The sequence below is a fragment of the Schistocerca gregaria genome, chromosome 7 (assembly GCF_023897955.1).
Source record: "Schistocerca gregaria isolate iqSchGreg1 chromosome 7, iqSchGreg1.2, whole genome shotgun sequence".
Classification (NCBI taxonomy): domain Eukaryota; kingdom Metazoa; phylum Arthropoda; class Insecta; order Orthoptera; family Acrididae; genus Schistocerca; species Schistocerca gregaria.
Window position 1 is genome coordinate 347,336,289 of NC_064926.1, and position 20,229 is coordinate 347,356,517.

The window sequence follows — 20,229 nt, forward strand, 5'->3', positions numbered from 1 at the left end:
TCAACATGGGAACACATTTAGGTCACCTGCTGTGGAGCCCCGTATTCAACAATGTTCGCTGAAGAGTATGTTCATAAACACTTGTGCCTGCGCCAGCATTGCATTTCATTGTTAGATCTGGCACATATCACTGCCAATCCTGCTTTAGAAAGCAGGCAAGCCTCCAACATCCGTTTTCATTGGTGAGCTGTGGTGGTCCAACACTTTGTAGCTTACTTGCGGTTCCACTATCTTTCAACAACCTTCTACACGTTCCATGAGATTAACATGTAAACAGTTGACTAGCTTCACAGATTGAGATGCTCCTCCCCAGACACCATGCCACAATAATCTGATCTTTATCAGAGTCACTTACATTATTGGATTTCCCCATTTGTGGCCCATAGCATCACTAGAATGATTCCTCATTTGTCTCCTCTTGTACTGTATACTTTACTTACCGTGTCATGTGCCCACAATGTCACAAGGTGGCATTCAATTCTGTAGTGTGCAGTGGTCGTACTTGTTTTGGCTCATCAGTGAATGCTATGTGTACCTGCAAAACTATTTATTTTCAGGAGTGTCAGATGTGGACTTTGGCCGATATCCAAGTGAGGACTTCCAGCGTCAGTGGATTAGTGTGTATCTGGAAGCATATGAAGATCGTGAGCCTACAAATGATGAAGTTGAGCAGCTGCTTATTCATGTCAATAAATTTGCTCTTGCAGCACATTTCTTATGGGCTGTATGGTCCCTTATACAGGCTGAGCATTCCTCTATTGATTTTGACTTTCTTGGGTAAGAACTCATTATGCAACCAAGTTTAATAATCCTTTTACTGTCTTTAATATTGTATTTATATGCTTTCTTATTTTAAATTTTTTTCATAAATATACATGGTCAGTAAAAAAATCAGTATACCTGGAAAGATATTGGCAATTTTGATCCAATGATAGCATATGCCTCCTGTGGATAGAAGTAGTACTGATAATGATTTCAGCATTGTCCACCAACAGATATTGTTGTGGCGAAGCTACCAGAGTGCCACCTGTGTCTACCTTTTAATAGGGAATCCTCGCAGCAAGAAGAGTCAGTGTGGTGCAGACATTTGAAGGATGTAGACAGTCATGCTATGGAGATGCACTTGTGCTTCATATAGCCAGCTGTTCAAGTTTGAAAGTGGTCAAATTGTGGCCTTTTGAGTGGCAGACTGGTCCTTTCAGGGAATTGTCACACAAGTTGGATGTATTGTCAGTTGTGCAATGATGCTGGTACTGGTGGACATGTTCACATTCTCACATCCGTAGAAGAGGTTCTGGATGCTCACACAGCAGAAGTTCGCCAGGATCGTTATATTGTAAGGGTAGCAGTGGCAGATCATAAAACTACCACAGAACAGATGAGAAGCTCTTAAGACACTATGTGTCAACACAAGTTGTTGTGAACCAGTTATTAGCAGTGGGACTAAGAGCATGCACACCTCTAGCCCCTCTTCCACTCGCTTCACAGCATCGACATGCACAGCTCAACTGCTCCCATCAGAGGATCACTTGGAAGATGGAATGGTGCTCCACGGTCTGCAACAACTAAAGCAGATTGTGCATGCAAGCAACTGATGGTCGTTTGCTCATATGATGTAGGCCTGGTCAGTGCTGTCTTGTAGAGTGCCTTTGTCAAAGGTACACTAGCCCCACCCCAGAACTCTCATACACCTTTGATGTTTCTGGAGGGGATGTTAACCAGTGCTCAGTATATGCAGAATGTTATAGTCCTCCTTGCAACAGAAAGGTGATGTCTTGTTCCTACAGGATAATGCTTGCCCATACACTATCTGTGAAACTCAGTGTGCTCTACAAGAAATGCAGCAACTTTCTGCCCAGCACTATCACTGGACTTGCCTCTAATTGAGCACATCTGGGATATGATAGGATGAGAAGCAACTTGTTACTCGTTAACCAACTACTGTGACAGAACTACATGAACAGGTGGAGTAGGTTGGCAAAGGTATCTCAGGACATTATTCACCATCTGTATGATCGAATGGATCTCAGTCAGTGTCCAGCATTGCCATTTGTGGACGCTACACAACATACTAACGTTGTTTTAGTATGGTTTGATACCTGGTACATCAGAACTGGTTGTGTTATTGATCTGTAAATGTACTCCTTGTGCACTTTCGCAACAATAAATCTTGAGTGAATTTGAAACCTCTGAAAGGGTGTACTAATTTTTTTCTGGCAGTTTTCTTTACTTGGCATTACACATATACAGACACATTTTTCAGTAATTTCTATATTAATGTAACATTGAGCCATTGACTTGTAGTATTGGAAGTATTGGTGAGTTTTGGAAGATGGTGAGATGCTGTGATATGCTGGTTTTGCTCAGCTGCAGTAACACTGCCATGAAAGCAAGGTATAGAACCATTGTCCTAGTCTGGCACACAGTAATAGAATGCTACTCCCATTATATATGAAGTATGGGTGGCATAAAGTAAATAGTTAAAATTGTGTTGAAATTGTATCCCTTCATCAAAAAAGTAAATGTGATACTCATGAACTAATAGTATCTAATCATCACTGTTTTCTTATTATTTTTAACAAATGAAATGAAATGAAATGAGTCTACTGACCATCAAGTTTAATTACAAAATGTGTCTCAAAATTAAGGAAGGAAAGAAGGAAGATTAAACATCCCGTCAACAACTCAGTCTTTGAAGAGTTAAGGAAGAGCTTGGATTAAGAGAGGATGGGGAAGTTGTGCTCTTTTCAGAGGAACCATCCTAACATTTGCCTGGAGTGATGGAGGGAAATAATGGAAAGCATAAATCTGTGCTGGATGGAAATTTGATCCTTCGTCTTCCTGAATGAATGCAAGTCCAGTGTGCTAACCATTTACCTCCTCTCTCATTCAGAATTGAGATGTTATTAATTGTAACAAATGAGGAAATTATGGAGTACCTTGTGCTATAAATCTTTATTTTTTTTTATTATTTGTACCAAATATTGAATCCATTGCTTTTTGTTGAAATTGTCAGGTCTTCACATTTGGCCCTGGCAGATTGGATTTTTACTGTAGTTTGTTTTGTAATGATGTATGACTTACATTGCTAACATTAGTGTCTGTTTAATGTACATCCTGCAATGACTGCTAATTCATTTCTGCTTTAAACTGAAACAACTAGCTCTCGCCAAGAGTCATGCTTAATATGTATATGGAATGGGCAAAGTGAAATCTGGTGTCCATTAACTGAACTGTAAACACTGAACCTTTGGTTTCTAGTTTGAATTTTAAGGTATTTGCAAACTCCAAATCTTCCTGACTTGGAGACACTTGTATGAGATACTAAAGATGGATGATAAAAGGAGCAGATGGTGCCATCTTCTATAAGCTTTTAAGCATTAAATATGTATTCTTGGGTATCCTCTCTAGTCGTCCTCTGAGCTTTAAATATATGCTCCTTGCTACCAGATGTTTCTACTTGCCAAAACTTTCATCTTACAGAAATCATTGATCCAAAGAAAGATTATGACCATGGAAAGAGTTGAAGCCATTTAGATATGGCACTGATTCACTCTCAAACTGACTTTGGCATTGTAGAAATTCATTTGACAAAACACCTCTCTGTGAATCACTGTAGTTTGCAGTGATTGTGTGTTATGCAGAAGATGGAAAAGATGATTTTCACTGCAGCATCTTTTAGGTAAAAGTTCACAATACTTGTTACAGTAAATGAGACTGGGTGGTCCTCCTGGAAATGAGGTAATGGAGCAGCGTCTTCTCTTACAGTAGTAATGCGATCAAATGGACACATCATATTTCACCACAACTAAGTGGTAAACAAGCATACAACTCTAAACACCTACTGGGGTTGACCACATTTCATGTATGTAGAGACTGAACTGTTGTAGCAGTCGACCAGACTCAGGGCATGGCACAGCTTGGACTGCTGTCCCAACACATCAAAAGGTTAAACAAATAAAAGCAATTACAAATTAAAGGAAGCAGTGGTTATTTTGAGAATGGTTTAGTTTAATTCTGTGTGTGTTCCATGGGTCTTAAATGTAACCCCTTATTATGATGTAGAACAATTAAGTTCTAAAATTATGATAAATTTCCTGAGGTACAGAAGTGGCAACATGTTTACTGATTACTTGCTTGTCTCAAGGTGGTTGCTTTTTTGTTTTATAAAGTGATTTACATTTAATCTAATTCTATATTATCTTCCTTCCCCTTAAGCCCGCTCTACCCGTATGTAATGTTCAGACAAGTGCACGTGATTTTAGTTAGTGTTTGAAGTTAATTTTGTTATTTATTCTTTATATTGCTGTGGAAGTGGTCAAATAGTTTACGGTTGAATGCCTCACTCTTTCCTTGCCACAAGTAAGGCAGAGTATTTGGCTGAATAATTGATAATGTAAATCAGCTTTTCTTGTAGTGTTATAATATGAATGTTACTGTTTTCAAATTGTGATTGTTGGCAACAAACTTCATAGGGGGGTAAATCTACTGTGAGAATGTTATTAACATGGTAAACTGTTTAAAGAGCTGATGTAAAGAGACTGTAGAGTGGACATTACGTATAGTACGTATTACACACTTCTGCGCAGCTAACACATTCTTCTTCAATAGCAAGTTCTCAGAACACCATGCCATAAAACATTAGTGAATGAAAATTGGAAAGTCAACTTTTTTAAATGTTGATCTCTAAACTGTAATAGTAACTGCCACACAAATTCTGCAGTTTGGACATGTAATATGAGAGTTCCAGTTAAGTTTCTTGTAAGCATAAACACCTAAGAAATTGGAATATGGTTCATTTATTGATTTTTCTGTGCTAGATTATTTGTAAATGTATGGTCATGCTCTGTGCAGTACATAATTGCGTGTATTGTTGTATCTATGTTCAACGACAATCATTTACAGAAAACTTAATTTTCAAGAAAATGCTATGAATGTTTCTAAGTATTGAAGTTTCTCCATTATGCTTGATTATAGTACATGCAACATCAGCAAAGATAGTTGGCAGATGGCAGATCATTTACATATTATCAGAGGAAGAGTGGACATAGTATCGATCAGTAGTGATTATTCCCCATTCCAAAGTTACTGTTGGCAGGTGAAATTCAGAGGCATCACAAAAACAGTGTAAAAAGACAACATAGGAGTTTGCTGTGAACATGTGACATGGACGTTTGCACAGCAGATGATACGAGGGTCAGTCAAAAAGTAATGCCTCCTATTTTTTTTTTTTTTTTTTTCTACGTTTAATTGTCAGGAAATTTAAATGCAATTACATAGGTTGAAAACCACAACATTGAGGATCATTTTGTCATTTTTCAATGTAATCTCCACCCATCTCTACAGTTTTGGCCCATCTTTGAACAAGGGCATGTATCCCAGCACAGTAAAAATCACAGCTCTGCTTCCTAAGCCATTGACGCACGGATGTTTTGACGGCCTCCTCATCTTCAAAATGAATCCCACGATGAGCTTCTTTTAGTGGCCCGAACAGATGGAAGTCTGATGGTGCCAGGTCAGGGCTGTATGGGGTCACCACGAATGATGTCATCAACTTGCTGAATGTTGTGTGGAGTCACTGCACTCACCGGCCTGCCGCTCCGCTTTTCGTCAGTCAACGGTGTTTGCCCTTCAGCTTCCTTACAACGACGAACCCATCGTCTAACAGTGCTGACATCCACTGTCACAACACCATACACCTTCTTCAGTCTTTCATGAATGCGTATGGGCGTTTCACCTTCTGCATTCAAGAATTCAATCTCACAACGCTGTCTCAAACGAACATCGATGTCCGCTGTCTCAAACGAACATCGATGTCGGCCATCTTACAAACTTCTGCTGTGCTGCCACCTGTTGACACAGAAAGTTACTACTGCAGTGGATTGCAGAAGAAGGTTTGAGGAATGGCGCCAAATTCAAATTTTTCACTTAACATAATTTTTTTAAGTAGAATAAAAATGGGAGGCATTACTTTTTGACCGACCCTCGTACATTGTCAAAATAGACTGTGTCGCCTATACAGTGTGTTCGGGAATTTCCGTTACAATCTTCTAGGACTTGTAGAGGGAATGAGTAGATAATATCCTGAATTGCAACCCATGTCTGGAACCATACCTTTTCTGTAACATGTTGGTAATGCTGTTATGGTGTAAAGTCAAGTGCCGGCACATCAGGAGGGAACGAGAGGGCAGAGAGGGCTGTGACAAGACATCAGCCAATTGCACACTAACCGACCCCTCTGTAGGACAACAACGTGACAGCAGCGGCTCTATGCGAAGAGGACATAAGTGTCGCACCTGACTGGTCGCGCCCAGTCAAGGAGAAACTTCAAGATTAGCGACCTGAACAGAAGTGTCAATTGTATTACTTTGTTGTAATAGGATTGCATGTTGGCCTTTGCTTGTGACACATTTGTGTAATAGTAAAAGTCAAGTATTATCATTTACTTTTGCTAGCTGCGCACAGATGCATTTTCATGGATAAAATAAGAGCTTGTATTCTATTAACTATTAGGCAAAAGGTATACGTGCAAAAGAGCCTCCTATTCAGTATGCATGGTGCAGACGATTCTTTATTTATTTATTTATTTATTTATTTTTTGCCCTCTACATATAGTCAAAATGAATTTCAGAAAGAGACCACCTGAATGAAAACCAAGGATACTGGACCCTTTTTACAAGAGTTGCTTCCCATCAGCATTTTAACACACATCAAAATTGTGGGTTGCCAGTGTAGCCTTTCCTTACCAGAAATCAATAATATAATCATCGAAAAAACATTAGTGATTGTGCTCCTGTGTAGAATGAAAAATCAAATTTTTGTAACCCCCATCATCTGGTAGCCTGGCATGGGAATAATTTAGTATTAGTACATTATTGTAACCCTTTTTTTTTTTTTTTTCCTTCTTCTTCTTCTTCTTCTTCTTCTTCTTCTTTCAGAGGTAGGAGCCAGTCCACGTGGATTGACTAACAGCATTTGCCACCCGTTTTAAGAGTAGGGTACTTGCCACTGTTGATTTAAAGCCTAAAAAGTCACATCTGTGAAAAACTAATTCCACATCATCAGAATTGAGATGTATTTTCTATATAGGACATCTCTCTTTTAGCAAGGAAGAAAAGAAAGAAAACTCTTTAAATGAAACAATAAGTTTACTGTTACCAGTCACTGTTTATTTGTTTCCACGACGCATTTCAAAGATTTAAACCTCCATCATCAGGTGGATATACATCAGTTAATATGGCATTTGTGTGTTTGTGTTGTGTTACGATTTCTTTGGAGGAAGTTGTGACACTGTCTAGTGGAGAAAACAAAACAGTATTTCAGAACTTGGTCTGTTTTGACAAAAATTGAACTTGTATCTAGCAGTAAACATAAATTAAGTAAGATAAAGTACCTCCAGTGGTCACAGGATCCTTTCACAGTCGTAACACATCACATGAACACTATCATATTGTATAAACAAATATGGCGTCGTAATCTATTAGGTGCATGGATCGTACAGCAAAAGAGAAAACGTTCTCACAAAGTCCAGAGAATATACGTCCTAAAAACATTATTACAGAAAACTTTTTTGAAGGATTTGGAGGTGTTGAATACACTTGTTGGAGTAAATACTTCAGGCAGTAAGTAAATACGATTTTGACAGCTTAAAATAGCATAAAGTTCATACTCATTTATACAATCAGGTGAGGTGTTAGAAACTTTAAGTACAATAATCATATTGGCTACAGTGATAAGATAAAATAAAATAATACACAATTGACAATTCTTATAGGGGTTCATAGGTAGATATGAAAGGCTGGAGGCAGAGGGGGAAGGAATATAAAGAGAACATGAGAGGGAGGGAGAGGGTGGAGAGAGAGATTGTATGACAGCAAACTTTACAAGGCAAAGGATCTTAAGATTATATCTGTTGCATGTATTAACTGTCTAAAGGTTGTGGTAATACATTGGTAAATGTTTAAAAAATGCACATGGATGTGCATTTGTATCAGCAGTTGTATACATAGTTTCAAGCTGACTAGGGGTACAAGCTGTTGGTGTGATTGTATATCTGTAGATGAAGTCAATCTCCTGTACACTCAGGGCTGTTATGGTAACATAAATAAATATTAGTGGCAAATCTTAGGGTGTGTGTGTGTGTGTGTGTGTGTGTGTGTGTGTGTGTGTGTGTGTGTGTGTGTGTGTGTGTGTGTGTGTGCTTAGCAATTTTTAATGACGTAGGCAGTTGTTGAAAACGGAGATGATACTACTGTAAATATTGTCATTTTTGTCATTTAAGATGCATTCAGGTTGTTTAGTTTGATGTTTGTATATTTGGAGTGTTTCAAGGATGTCTAGTTTTCTGCCTTTTGGTTGGATGTGTAGGATGCTGATACTTGTGTTGTTAACATGGTGTTTTGTTTCATGCAGGTGGGTGGCAATAGCTGATGTGTGGTATTTTTTGTGGGGGTCCCATTTTTGTGTATCTTGGGTTGTGACACAACTACTTTAAATTCAACCATAAAATCTACATACAAACAGATGGCCTGGCAATGGGCTCGAATCTTTCTGGGTTGCTAGCTGAAATATTTATAAGTAACTTAGAAGACAAAATCCTGAATTCTGATCACCACCTCCTCAAAAATATCATCTACTACTACAGATATGTGGATGACACCATCATTTTAATCAAAGGCACTAAAGATGACATCAGTGAGTTGAACCAGTTATTCAACAGCTCCCATGAAAACATAAAATTCACAGTTGAACACCAAACAGATGACAGTATAAATTTCTTAGACCTTACAGTTAGAATAAGGAATAACAGACATGAGTTTGAAATTTACCGGAAGCCTACCACAACACATACTACAATCCACAACTCCTCCTGTCACCCCACAGCCCACAAAATGGCAGCATTCCGGTACATGATCAATAGAGCTATCCAACTACCACTCTCTGAAGACAAAAGTGATCAAGAAATTCAAATAATAAAACAAACAGCTATTGCAAATGGTTATAACAGCTCCATAGTAGACACCCTAAAACACTCAATAATGGCAAAGAAATCACAACACAAAAAACAAAAAGAAAATATCATCTTCCACACAATCCCCTTTCTAGGTAAGATTTCCTATCAGATAGCCAATGTCTTCAAACGAAAAGGCATAAGCATATCCTTCACAACAGACAACAGGATCGGACAGAAATTACCCCACAACATCAGCACACAAGACCCTCTGCATCACACAGGCGTATACAAAATTAAATGTTTAGACTGTGACTGCTTCTACATAGGCCAGACAGGGAGATCATTTGAGATTAGGTTTAAAGAACACATGGCAGCACTAAAAAACAAAAAATACCACACATCAGCTATTGCCACCCACCTGCATGAAACAAAACACCATGTTAACAACACAAGTATCAGCATCCTACACATCCAACCAAAAGGCAGAAAACTAGACATCCTTGAAACACTCCAAATATACAAACATCAAACTAAACAACCTGAATGCATCTTAAATGACAAAAATGACAATATTTACAGTAGTATCATCTCCGTTTTCAACAACTGCCTACGTCATTAAAAATTGCTAAGCACACACACACACACACACACACACACACACACACACACAGACCCTAAGATTTACCACTAATATTTATTTATGTTACCATAACAGCCCTGAGTGTACAGGAGATTGACTTCATCTACAGATATACAATCACACCAACAGCTTGTACCCCTTGTCAGCTTGAAACTATGTATACAACTGCTGATACAAATGCACATCCATGTGCATTTTTTAAACATTTACCAATGTATTACCACAACCTTTAGACAGTTAATACATGCAACAGATATAATCTTAAGATCCTTTGCCTTGTAAAGTTTGCTGTCATACAATCTCTCTCTCCACCCTCTCCCTCCCTCTCATGTTCTCTTTATATTCCTTCCCCCTCTGCCTCCAGCCTTTCATATCTACCTATGAACCCCTATAAGAATTGTCAATTGTGTATTATTTTATTTTATCTTATCACTGTAGCCAATATGATTATTGTACTTAAAGTTTCTAACACCTCACCTGATTGTATAAATGAGTATGAACTTTATGCTATTTTAAGCTGTCAAAATCGTATTTACTTACTGCCTGAAGTATTTACTCCAACAAGTGTATTCAACACCTCCAAATCCTTCAAAAAAGTTTTCTGTAATAATGTTTTTAGGACGTATATTCTCTGGACTTTGTGAGAACGTTTTCTCTTTTGCTGTACGATCCATGCACCTAATAGATTACGACGCCATATTTGTTTATACAATATGATAGTGTTCATGTGATGTGTTACGACTGTGAAAGGATCCTGTGACCACTGGAGGTACTTTATCTTACTTAATTTATGTTTACTGCTAGATACAAGTTCAATTTTTGTCAAAACAGACCAAGTTCTGAAATACTGTTTTGTTTTCTCCACTAGACAGTGTCACAACTTCCTCCAAAGAAATCGTAACACAACACAAACACACAAATGCCATATTAACTGATGTATATCCACCTGATGATGGAGGTTTAAACCTTCGAAGCGCGTCGTGGAAACAAATAAACAGTGACTGGTAACAGTAAACTTATTGTTTCATTTAATGTCAATAACAGTCACGGTAAAGCCTAACCTAAAAATGTTCGCATTTAAAAAAAGAAAACTCTTGCAACTTCATATGGAATCTAACCTCTGCCTCTTTACATAGAAAGCCTACAGGTTACCCATCAGCTAGAGTGCTGAACAGCAAACATTTTTCTGTTACAGGCTTATTTAGTGTATCTAAGTTAATAAATGTATTTTATTTGCAGATAGGATCATTTTTGTTTAATATTTCAAATGATGATTCCTCTTCTGGGTGTTATCCATGTATTCTGAAAAATAGGATGTTGCATTTCATTCATGTCAGTACCCTACAGGACTCCAGCTATGATTTTTATCCTGCCTCTTTTTGTGCTGTCAAGTGCACATATGTGACAAAGTGACTGGCTGGATTAACTGAGTTGTTCTGCGTATGAAACAGTGAGGAAGAGTTTCACAGTGTGGGAGTCAAGAGAATACAAGGTTTGTGGTCAGGGTGAAATAAAGGATGCAGAAATTGGAAATTTGCAAGTCATTTGAGTTCACACTTACATCAGAGCAATGGTTAGAAACTTCTACTTTTCAAAACCTCATAACCTTTGAGGTGCAGACAAAGGTATAACTTAGGTTGTGAGGGTGTGTGTGGAAATGTTAAAATCCCTTCTGAACACTTTCGGCTTACCTAGCTAAGGCAGCTGCCTCTTTAGTGTTTGGCAGTTTGTCTAAAAACATGCTGAAGATCTCATGGGCGCGTGGTTTGAGGCACCATGTCATGGACTGCGTGCCCCTCCCGCCAGAGGTTTGAGTAGTCCCTCTGGCATGGATGTGTGTGTTGTTCTTAGCATAGGCTAGTATAAGTAGTGTGTAAGTATAGGGACTGATGACATCAGCAGTTTGGTCCCTTAGGAATTCACACTCATTTGAACATTTTTGAAGATCTCTTAAACAGGTTTTTGGAGACAGGAGATCTGTGTGTGAGAAAGCTTGAAATAGTAATTTCTGTGTGCATGAACTGTTCATTACTCACATATTTACTGACCAAACACAAAGGGGCACCACCTTCATCTCTCAGCACCACTCAGGACCTGAACTAATAAATCTACCAGTGTGTCATTTCCTTTGTCATTCCCTGAATTTGGGAATATCTTTCCTGCAGTCTTTCTCACTTACCTTGTAGTATTCCACATTCAGCTAATCCCTATGTCGTCGTCGTCGTCATCATCATACGTCCGTATGTCTGTGTCACTCACAACCCTCTACCCAATGTGTCTTGTATCTGAGGAAGACACAAGCATAACACATATTCTATATGTCCATACATAAAATTGTCTTTTAGTCAGCATCAATATTTCTTATTCCATTACTCTACAGCATTCTGTTGTGGCAAGAGTAGCCACTGTCAATGTCCAAAGGCCAGGTAGGCCATAGAGCTGAAAGCAAGCAATGCTCATGATGTAGTTGACTTCAACATCTACATCATAATCTACACTACTTGTATATATATTCCTCCCCCCCAGCCACCCCCACCCTAATCCCACAAACAACAGCTTTTTATGAATTGCACAGGTGGGTATTTGCCTTTTGATATCATCCAGTCTTGCAGTCCCCCCACACTTCCCCCTCGTGGTTTAAGTCTGTCTTTGTAATTTCCCTTCTGCTCCCTACCTATTCTCTCCTCCTCCTCTCCACCAGCCTCTCACTCCACCTTTTACATTTTTAATCCAACCTACCTTAAACGTTGAAATCTTCTCTTAAATATTCCTCCAACTTGGGATCATCTACCATCTGTCTGTACCTTCCTTTTTCCTACGTGTAATCTTTCTGGTGGTCTTTTTACTTGTCACTGATCCTCACATTCTTATTCTCACCTACTATGATCCTTTATAATATCCACCCGCACTATTCATGCATCCTCCATTTTTCCACCACCCATTTTTGTCAATATTGCTACATGCTCCTGCACTGTAAATTGTCCAGAACTAGTAAATGCTTATTTAAAGTCACAGCAGCAGAGTAAACATCTTCAATGAATTTATGATTGCAAATGGAATTGCCGTATTTTGTTCCTAGTGAAATATGTGACAAAATACTGTTATGTACCTCTGCAATGATAATTACTTGTATTAGCTATTGAAATATGTACAACAGCTGCATATAAAGTTTAGAACCATAGGTGGACCTGAAGTCATTAAATGTCATCCAAAGGATTGGTTTTAATTAAATCTTCCTAATTAACTCACATAGTTATCTGATGGTTGTTCATGTAATTTTAATTATTGTATTTCATTGATCCCTGTAAGTCCTAAATATTCTTATGCATAAGTTATTTGGAATTGCTCCAGCTAGGAATTTCCATTACTGTCTATATAAAATTATCTTTCTTGTTTTCAGATATTCCTCAATAAAGTTGAAAGAATATTTTGGCAAGAAAGAAAAGTTCCTGAACATGGAGTTTCCTAATTCATGATAACTGTGAATTACTTGCACAGGTGTGCAGCTATGGTTGTTTCACTTATAGAAGTCAGAAGATACAACAACAAAAAAAACTCTAAACACTGGGGGCAATATTTTTTTAATACTTCATCTTAACATGTGATAACTGGTGTGATGATGAATAAAGGACATTCTATTGAGAGCATTCTCTCTCTCTCTCTCTCACACACACACACACACACACACACACACACACACACACACACACACACTGTGAAATGTAAGTAAAGCCTGTTATCACTGCTTGGTGCCTGTGCATGTTTGCAAAGAAATTAGAGAAAGAGAGAGGGGGGGGGGGGGGGGAGAATGTGAGGACTATATAAGATTCCCCCATGTGGTGATGTTACATAACAAAGAAAAGAGCTGCAATTAAGGAGTGAAAAGAAAGTAACATTACTATCTTCACACTGCCTGTCTGTTATTTTGTTGTTCTGAGTATGATAATGGGATTGTGATATATCTGAGTATTGTATGAGAAACTGTAATAATAAATCTGATACAGCTGTTGTTTTGTGTGTCGTACTTCCCACATTCAGAATTAAGTTAAAAATTAGTTGTAATTGTGTGCACAGGGTAATGAGGCCTTAGCAAAATAAAATATGTGAAAAGAATGATATGTAGTTGCATGTTTGGCAAATAAAACAATGTTCCTTTCATAATGTCTTGCTACTAACTCTACCTGCAAGATGAGTTTCTGCTATCACTCACTTTGTACTTGATGATGGGTGAGGACCTCAAGTTTTATTTATTGTATTGGCCTAAGAATACAACATCTTAAAACTGTTTGTTCCTTTATCACTCTGTTTGATCAGGATCAAATGGAAGTGCTACTCTAATATTTATTTCCTCGCTGTTGTACCTTTCCGTATTTCCTCTGGAGCAGTGGGTACATAATATATCATTGGTTTTGGCAAATCTGTTATAAGAAGATGTAAGTTGTAACTAACCTTGCAAATTATTTTCCCTGTTTAATTGTAGATATACGTATAGGTGTTATTTTATCCATGTTGGGTCTTATTGAACTTGATGACTAAGAATTGTTGGTGCTGAAAGCTACCACCAAATTGTTACAACTGGAAGAAATCAGAAGTAAACAGGAATGTACCATTGGTAGAGAATTAGAAATCACAAGCTGTGTCCAGTGGAAAGTAGCATTTACCAACTGTCCTATTAGGACCTAAGAAATGAATGTTCAGATTGGCCAAGAAAAAGTTTTGTTTCAGGTACGAACTTTATTTATAGAATAACTTGCAAGGAAAATTAAAACTTTGTTTTCTCTATCTTTTATTTCCTGGCCTGTTAGTATTCCACCCACCCCTACCCCCAATCCACCTGTCTACCACATATAATGAACTTTGCTTTCAGCTCTTAGTAATTCTTGGAGTATGTTTTGTCAGTAATTTTCATCTTACTTATTACCCTGTCTTCCTCCATTAAGCACTCAGGCTTTCAAGTCTCATCCACTGTAGTCCCCAGAAATGTCTTACCTTCTCATCCCATCTGAGAAGTCTCACCTGACCGGGGAGGGGGGGGGGGGGAGGTTCTGAGCGACTTTTCCGTAACTCTCCCTATTTCTTAAACTTCACCAATCCTTTATCCTTCCTCCTTTACCTTTATCCTTCCTCCTTTACCTTTATCCTTCCTCCTCTACCTTTATCCTTCCTCCTCTACCTTTATCCTTCCTCCTTTGCCTTTATCCTTCCTTCTTTGCCTTTATCCTTCCTTCTTTGCCTTTATCCTTCCTTCTTTGCCTTTATCCTTCCTCCTTTGCCTTTATCCTTCCTCCTTTGCCTTTATCCTTCCTCCTTTGCCTTTATCCTTCCTCCTTTGCCTTTATCCTTCCTCCTTTGCCTTTATCCTTCCTCCTTTGCCTTTATCCTTCCTCCTTTGCCTTTATCCTTCCTCCTTTGCCTTTATCCTTCCTCCTTTGCCTTTATCCTTCCTCCTTTGCCTTTATCCTTCCTCCTTTGCCTTTATCCTTCCTCCTTTGCCTTTATCCTTCCTCCTTTGCCTTTATCCTTCCTCCTTTGCCTTCAACCCACCTGCCTAAAGAAGCCATTGGCTCCAAAAGCTTGTACGTTTCCATAACTTTTATGTATATTTTCTTATGCCACCACTTGGTGAGTAGATTTTTAATCTTTCCAATTAAATTTTAAAAGCAACTGAGTAATGATTAAACAGTAAAGGTGATAGAAGACTTAAAAATTTAGAGAAGATAAGCTCTTAAAAAAAAAGATGTTATAAAAGGTATAAGTGTTGAGATGTGGGATGGAAACATAGTTCCACGAGAAACATTACAGTGCAAACAATAAAGTGTGCTTAGTGAACAAGAGGGAAAACCACATGTTCATTGTTATAGGCAGCCTGTCAAAGCCTATAATCTTCCTTCATATTTTCTTGACTACTTTTCCTCTGTCATGAAATGTGGGCTGTTTTGATCAAACTTCCTCTCAGTAAAAACTAGTTCTTGGCCAATGTATGAAATGATGTGAGCAATCAGGGCATTAAGTTTAATCAATTAAAAACCAAACCTCAGTCTGTGTCTTCAGTTGATTACTCTGTCTATTGGGCTGTGACTAGGTGGCAGTCAAACTGCTCATTCACAATCATAAGCACTCAACTGATGCCTTGCAGACATGTTACCATACCACATGGAATGTTACACTAACCAGTTCCACAACAACCTTTGCCAGATACCGTGTTGCATGCTGGGTCTTGAATGCAGACAGTGTGTTCATGCACAGGCTTGGATGTGGTTACCAAGTCCCGCCCTCTACATTTCCTTTTACTGTCATTGGTTGGGTATTCCATAGCAAGTTGTTCTGTAGCAGTTGTCAAGCAGTGTAAACAATTAAGGATTCCACCCAGTCCACATTACACATAGTTTGTGGCACTCATTATGATGAAGCAAGCTTTACTCTGAGCTTGTGCTCCAAGAAAACACTGTTTGAAGATGAGCTCACAGACTAATAGAGAATGAGTATGTATGAGCCTACGGACTGAGTATAGGTTTAATATTCTGTTTACAGACACACACATGAGAGTGACCTAAAAATGTTTCCACATTAGGAATGGAAGTCATGTAGAATTAGATCAGGCAACCTTGGAGACCAGTGGTGTAAGGCTAGTGACTTTGTTGAATGCTGTCAGATGTGGGTGGAGCAGTAATGTTGCACAGTTGTAACTGAAGTATACCTGTTGAAATAGAGAGTACAAAATTCCTTTTGTTACTATATTTTTGTCATCATGCCTTGATCTAAATCACTTCACTAGGAAGCCCCTCAGCAGCCACATGAACCTGCATCTTAAAACTGACACTGAGATGATATTTCTGATGTATAAGTTAAGGCACTCCAAATTTCTAACTTCATTCACAGAGAAAATATAATCTTCTAAATCAGATAAATCTTAAAACATTCAGTTTTCATTAGCACGATACAAGCTGCCATTGATGGAACCCAGAAGCTAATTATACATCAGAAGTGGACACGTCTGGCAATTATTAGACATGCTGTAGGCATGCAAGAACTAAATAACAAAATGAAAATTTAACATATTATCTCACTCTCATTTGTCATCACCTTTATCATGTTTCACACACTTATTCACATTATTATTTTTTTCTTCATTTGTTTAGGTTTTCTTTGTGTTGACATCTCATTTTCAGCTCCTTAGTCTTTTCTCTCATTACAGCCTTCTTTATGCTCAAACCTAAAATAATGTAAAAAAAATAGTGCTTGTCAACCAGCAGTTCCTCATTACCATGTATTTCTCATCTTTTCAAATGATTATTATCATCACTTATCTGTTGTCCCCCCTGCCCCCCCTCCCCCCTTCTCCGCTTTCCATAAGTATAATGTTTCCCCTCTTTCATGGAAGTGAAGATAGTAATTATTTCAATATTTTTCTTTCCACATTTTTAATTCCACATTTTTAATTCTCTCTTTTAGTAAACTGTTGTGCACAGGTGTAATCACTTTCAGAAACTGCCTCAGAAATTTTTTATAAATTATGTGGAAGCAGACTGACTGTAGACTGTTTTACTGTCAGTTTTCTGAGCAGCATAAAGTTCAGTTAATGTACACAGTAATTTCCATGGTGTTTTCATCAACCATTCATTCTTCATCACAGTGGTATTGTTTTGGTGCTGAAAAGCAAAGCTATATTTTATTGGTTCACATTTGTTGCATTGCCTCCAGAAATATACATGCTATAGTCAACCGTGTTGTGTATATTATGCTCACTGTATACTTTGTAAATAATGTAAATATTTTTTGAATTTTTTGTATGCTTAATGGATACTAATATAGTTGGGTAATTAAAATGATGTTTCATTCACAGATATGTCATTCCTGTTATTGGCATTGGTATTGATTTTCTGTAACAATTCCATGTTTAAAATTATCGAAACTGTACAGTAATCATTTTGTTACACATTACATACAGGAAAAAAATCTCAAGACAAATGTTTGTGGTTTTACGTTAACTTTTGTTTTGTAGCATACAAAGCCTATGGACTGTATCTGTGCTGCTTATTCCTACCATTAAATAACAGATTTTTTTTTCCATTTAAAATAAAATAAATTCACTTGGAGACAGGATATATGTTACAGTTATATAAAGAATTTTTTTTAATCTAGTCTGTGTTACTTTGCAAGTGAGTGCCTTTTTTAGCACAGTTTGTCTTCCTATAACTTAATGACTGATGATGTTAGTAGCCTATGTGTTAAAACATAATCTACTTCAAAGAAGGAGAGACAAAAGGATATATTTAATTATTGGCTGCATATCAATAAGAATTTGTAATTGTGTATTTGAATTAATACAAATTAATTCTTCTACTGCATATCAAATAAAAGTAAAGGTAATTTTATTTGTTCGTAATTTTATCTCAACCCAAAAGAAATGTTCATAAAATATTAAACCTTAAATGGTGATAATCTGTTCTACCAATGCATAAATGTATCCTTAAGATCGCTACTGGCAAAATTATAAATGTTGATGATCCATACATAAAATGTCAACTCCAAACTGTTAAGCATTGGAAGTGTATTAAAGTGAACTCTGTAATTTGTAAAAATAAAATGCAAGAAACCTGACACATGTATGGCTGTATGTAGTTTCTTGTATTGTCTAAAGATTGTAATACTTCAAATGTAGGTGGAAACGCACATTCTTTGTACTATTAGAAATTGGGACAGTTAAATTTAGTAATGATTTTGCTTGTTATTGACATGATTTGTACTTTACCTTCTTTCCAGTTTTATTTATAAATTGCATTGAATCTTATGAAATAATAATTTTCCGGGTATTTGTCTTCAAAAATATTACTGACATTATCTGTATAAGCAGCTTATCTTTAGTTATTTCTGAAATGAACGTATTACTTGGTTTGCGGAAATACTGATAAATAGGAAAACATCTTGCTTAAGCACTCTTTAGTACATGCTGTGCATTGGAGATTGTTTCGGCTGTGTTCATTTCACTGATGTAAAGATTAAAAATAAATATTTTGAAACTGATTAGAATTTTAAGCTAAAAGTGTTGCTTGTTTTACTGTGGGATATTTTCAGTATGTAAAAACTGCATGTGAAGTGTGCATGTCCTGGGGTGCAGTGAGGAAGCCTTACACATGTGTACATATAAACACATACTTGGTATTGCATAGCAGTTACGCTGAAGTGGGGAGCAATGAAAATTCATGATTGAATTTTATTGTATTCTGGAGGTAAGCATCTGTATTTGCCCCCACCCCAAGGGAAACTGGTAGGCACCAGACTCATAAAATGGACAAGTTAACTTTTAAGTACAATTATAAGTAAACAGGTTAACAGATTCTGTTAATACAAGGATGATGGAAGTAATAAAATTAACTCGGAGTACATGTCACTTTTTTGTGAAGTGTCCCTAATTTCATTCCTGTAATTCTTTGAAACTATAACAGAAGAGTGTTAATTGAAGGGGTGGATATTATATCTGTGTAAGTAACACTTTATTTTCCCTGAGAAAAACGCGGTGTAAGATTTGAAAGATAATGAAGTGACGCAGTGTAAGATTTGAAAGATAATGAATTGAGTGTCAATGTTGGATACCTAATACATTTGTTATACATTATACTATAAAAGAGGTGCCAGTGCAAAAATAAACTCAAGTTGGAAGTAAGACCGTCAACAATAAAGTCATGTGCACTATTATTACTTCAATTACGGTCTCAGAAATGCCAGTTGTAATTTTTTTTCATCTAGACACTATCTAAAGTCGAGAGTCTTCAAAGCTCATCACTTTCCTCACTGAAAATTATTTTAAACAGTGGAGAATCCAGGACGGAATAATAATATAATGAAAAAGATAGACTGCTGCTCACCACCCAGAGGAGACACTGATTTGCAGACAAGCAGTGTGTGTGTGTGTGTGTGTGTGTGTGTGTGTGTGTGTTATAATTGTGAATCTTTTTGTTGTGCCTATGGCGACTCAGCATCTCCACTGTATGGTGAGTAGCAACTTTCCTTCTCTGGTATTGTGACACATACCAGAGGCTGTTTCATCATTTATGGATAAATAAATTTAGGAAAACACCACACATTAACACCCAGTAGATTAACATGTTTGTCCATGTGAACCTGAGGATTTTCAGGAGCCCGTAACTCGCAGCTGTGGCAGTTTACAGTACCGTTCAGTTTGAATTGTGTCCTGTCAGAACCAGATAACCATCCGTGCAAACTGTTCGTCCTCAAGAAGTATGCCTTCAAGCCACACGCAGTACTCCATTCTTCAATCTGGGTCATCCTTGGCCATCGCGTGCAGTGATCTTGGAATATACATGTCCACTTTTCAGTCTTCAGCATATGTCATACGCTTGATCATGCAGTCTACTTTCACGTGCACCCTGCTTCACAGATTTTTGAGGTCACCCAGCAAAACGTTGCAATACAGCAGTACTGGAAGCTGGACTTTTTCATGGTTTAGGTCAGCCAGACCGTTCCTTATGCATATGCTGAATAGTACCAGTACTGTTGGCTTAAAATTTATCCTGAATATGATAAATTGTTTCATGTGTTGATGGCTTGGTTCCCTACACGTTACACTATTGCCATTGTATCTCAATCATGTTTTCGTACTTCCAGTAACACTTCA

The 20,229-nt window shown here is 37.5% G+C and overlaps 1 protein-coding gene across 2 annotated transcripts in view; it reads left to right on the plus strand.

Moving 5' to 3' along the window:
• The window catches only part of LOC126281402 (ethanolamine kinase 1), a 150,680-nt gene extending 132,051 nt beyond the window's left edge, over positions 1-18,629 (plus strand). For both annotated transcript variants that reach the window (XM_049980335.1, XM_049980336.1), the window contains exons 5-6: positions 558-777; positions 12,994-18,629. In XM_049980335.1, coding sequence (XP_049836292.1) covers positions 558-777; positions 12,994-13,069 — 296 coding nt within the window. In that variant the 3' untranslated portion in view covers positions 13,070-18,629. The remainder of the gene's footprint in view (positions 1-557; positions 778-12,993) is intronic.
• Positions 18,630-20,229: the final 1,600 nt, after the last annotated feature.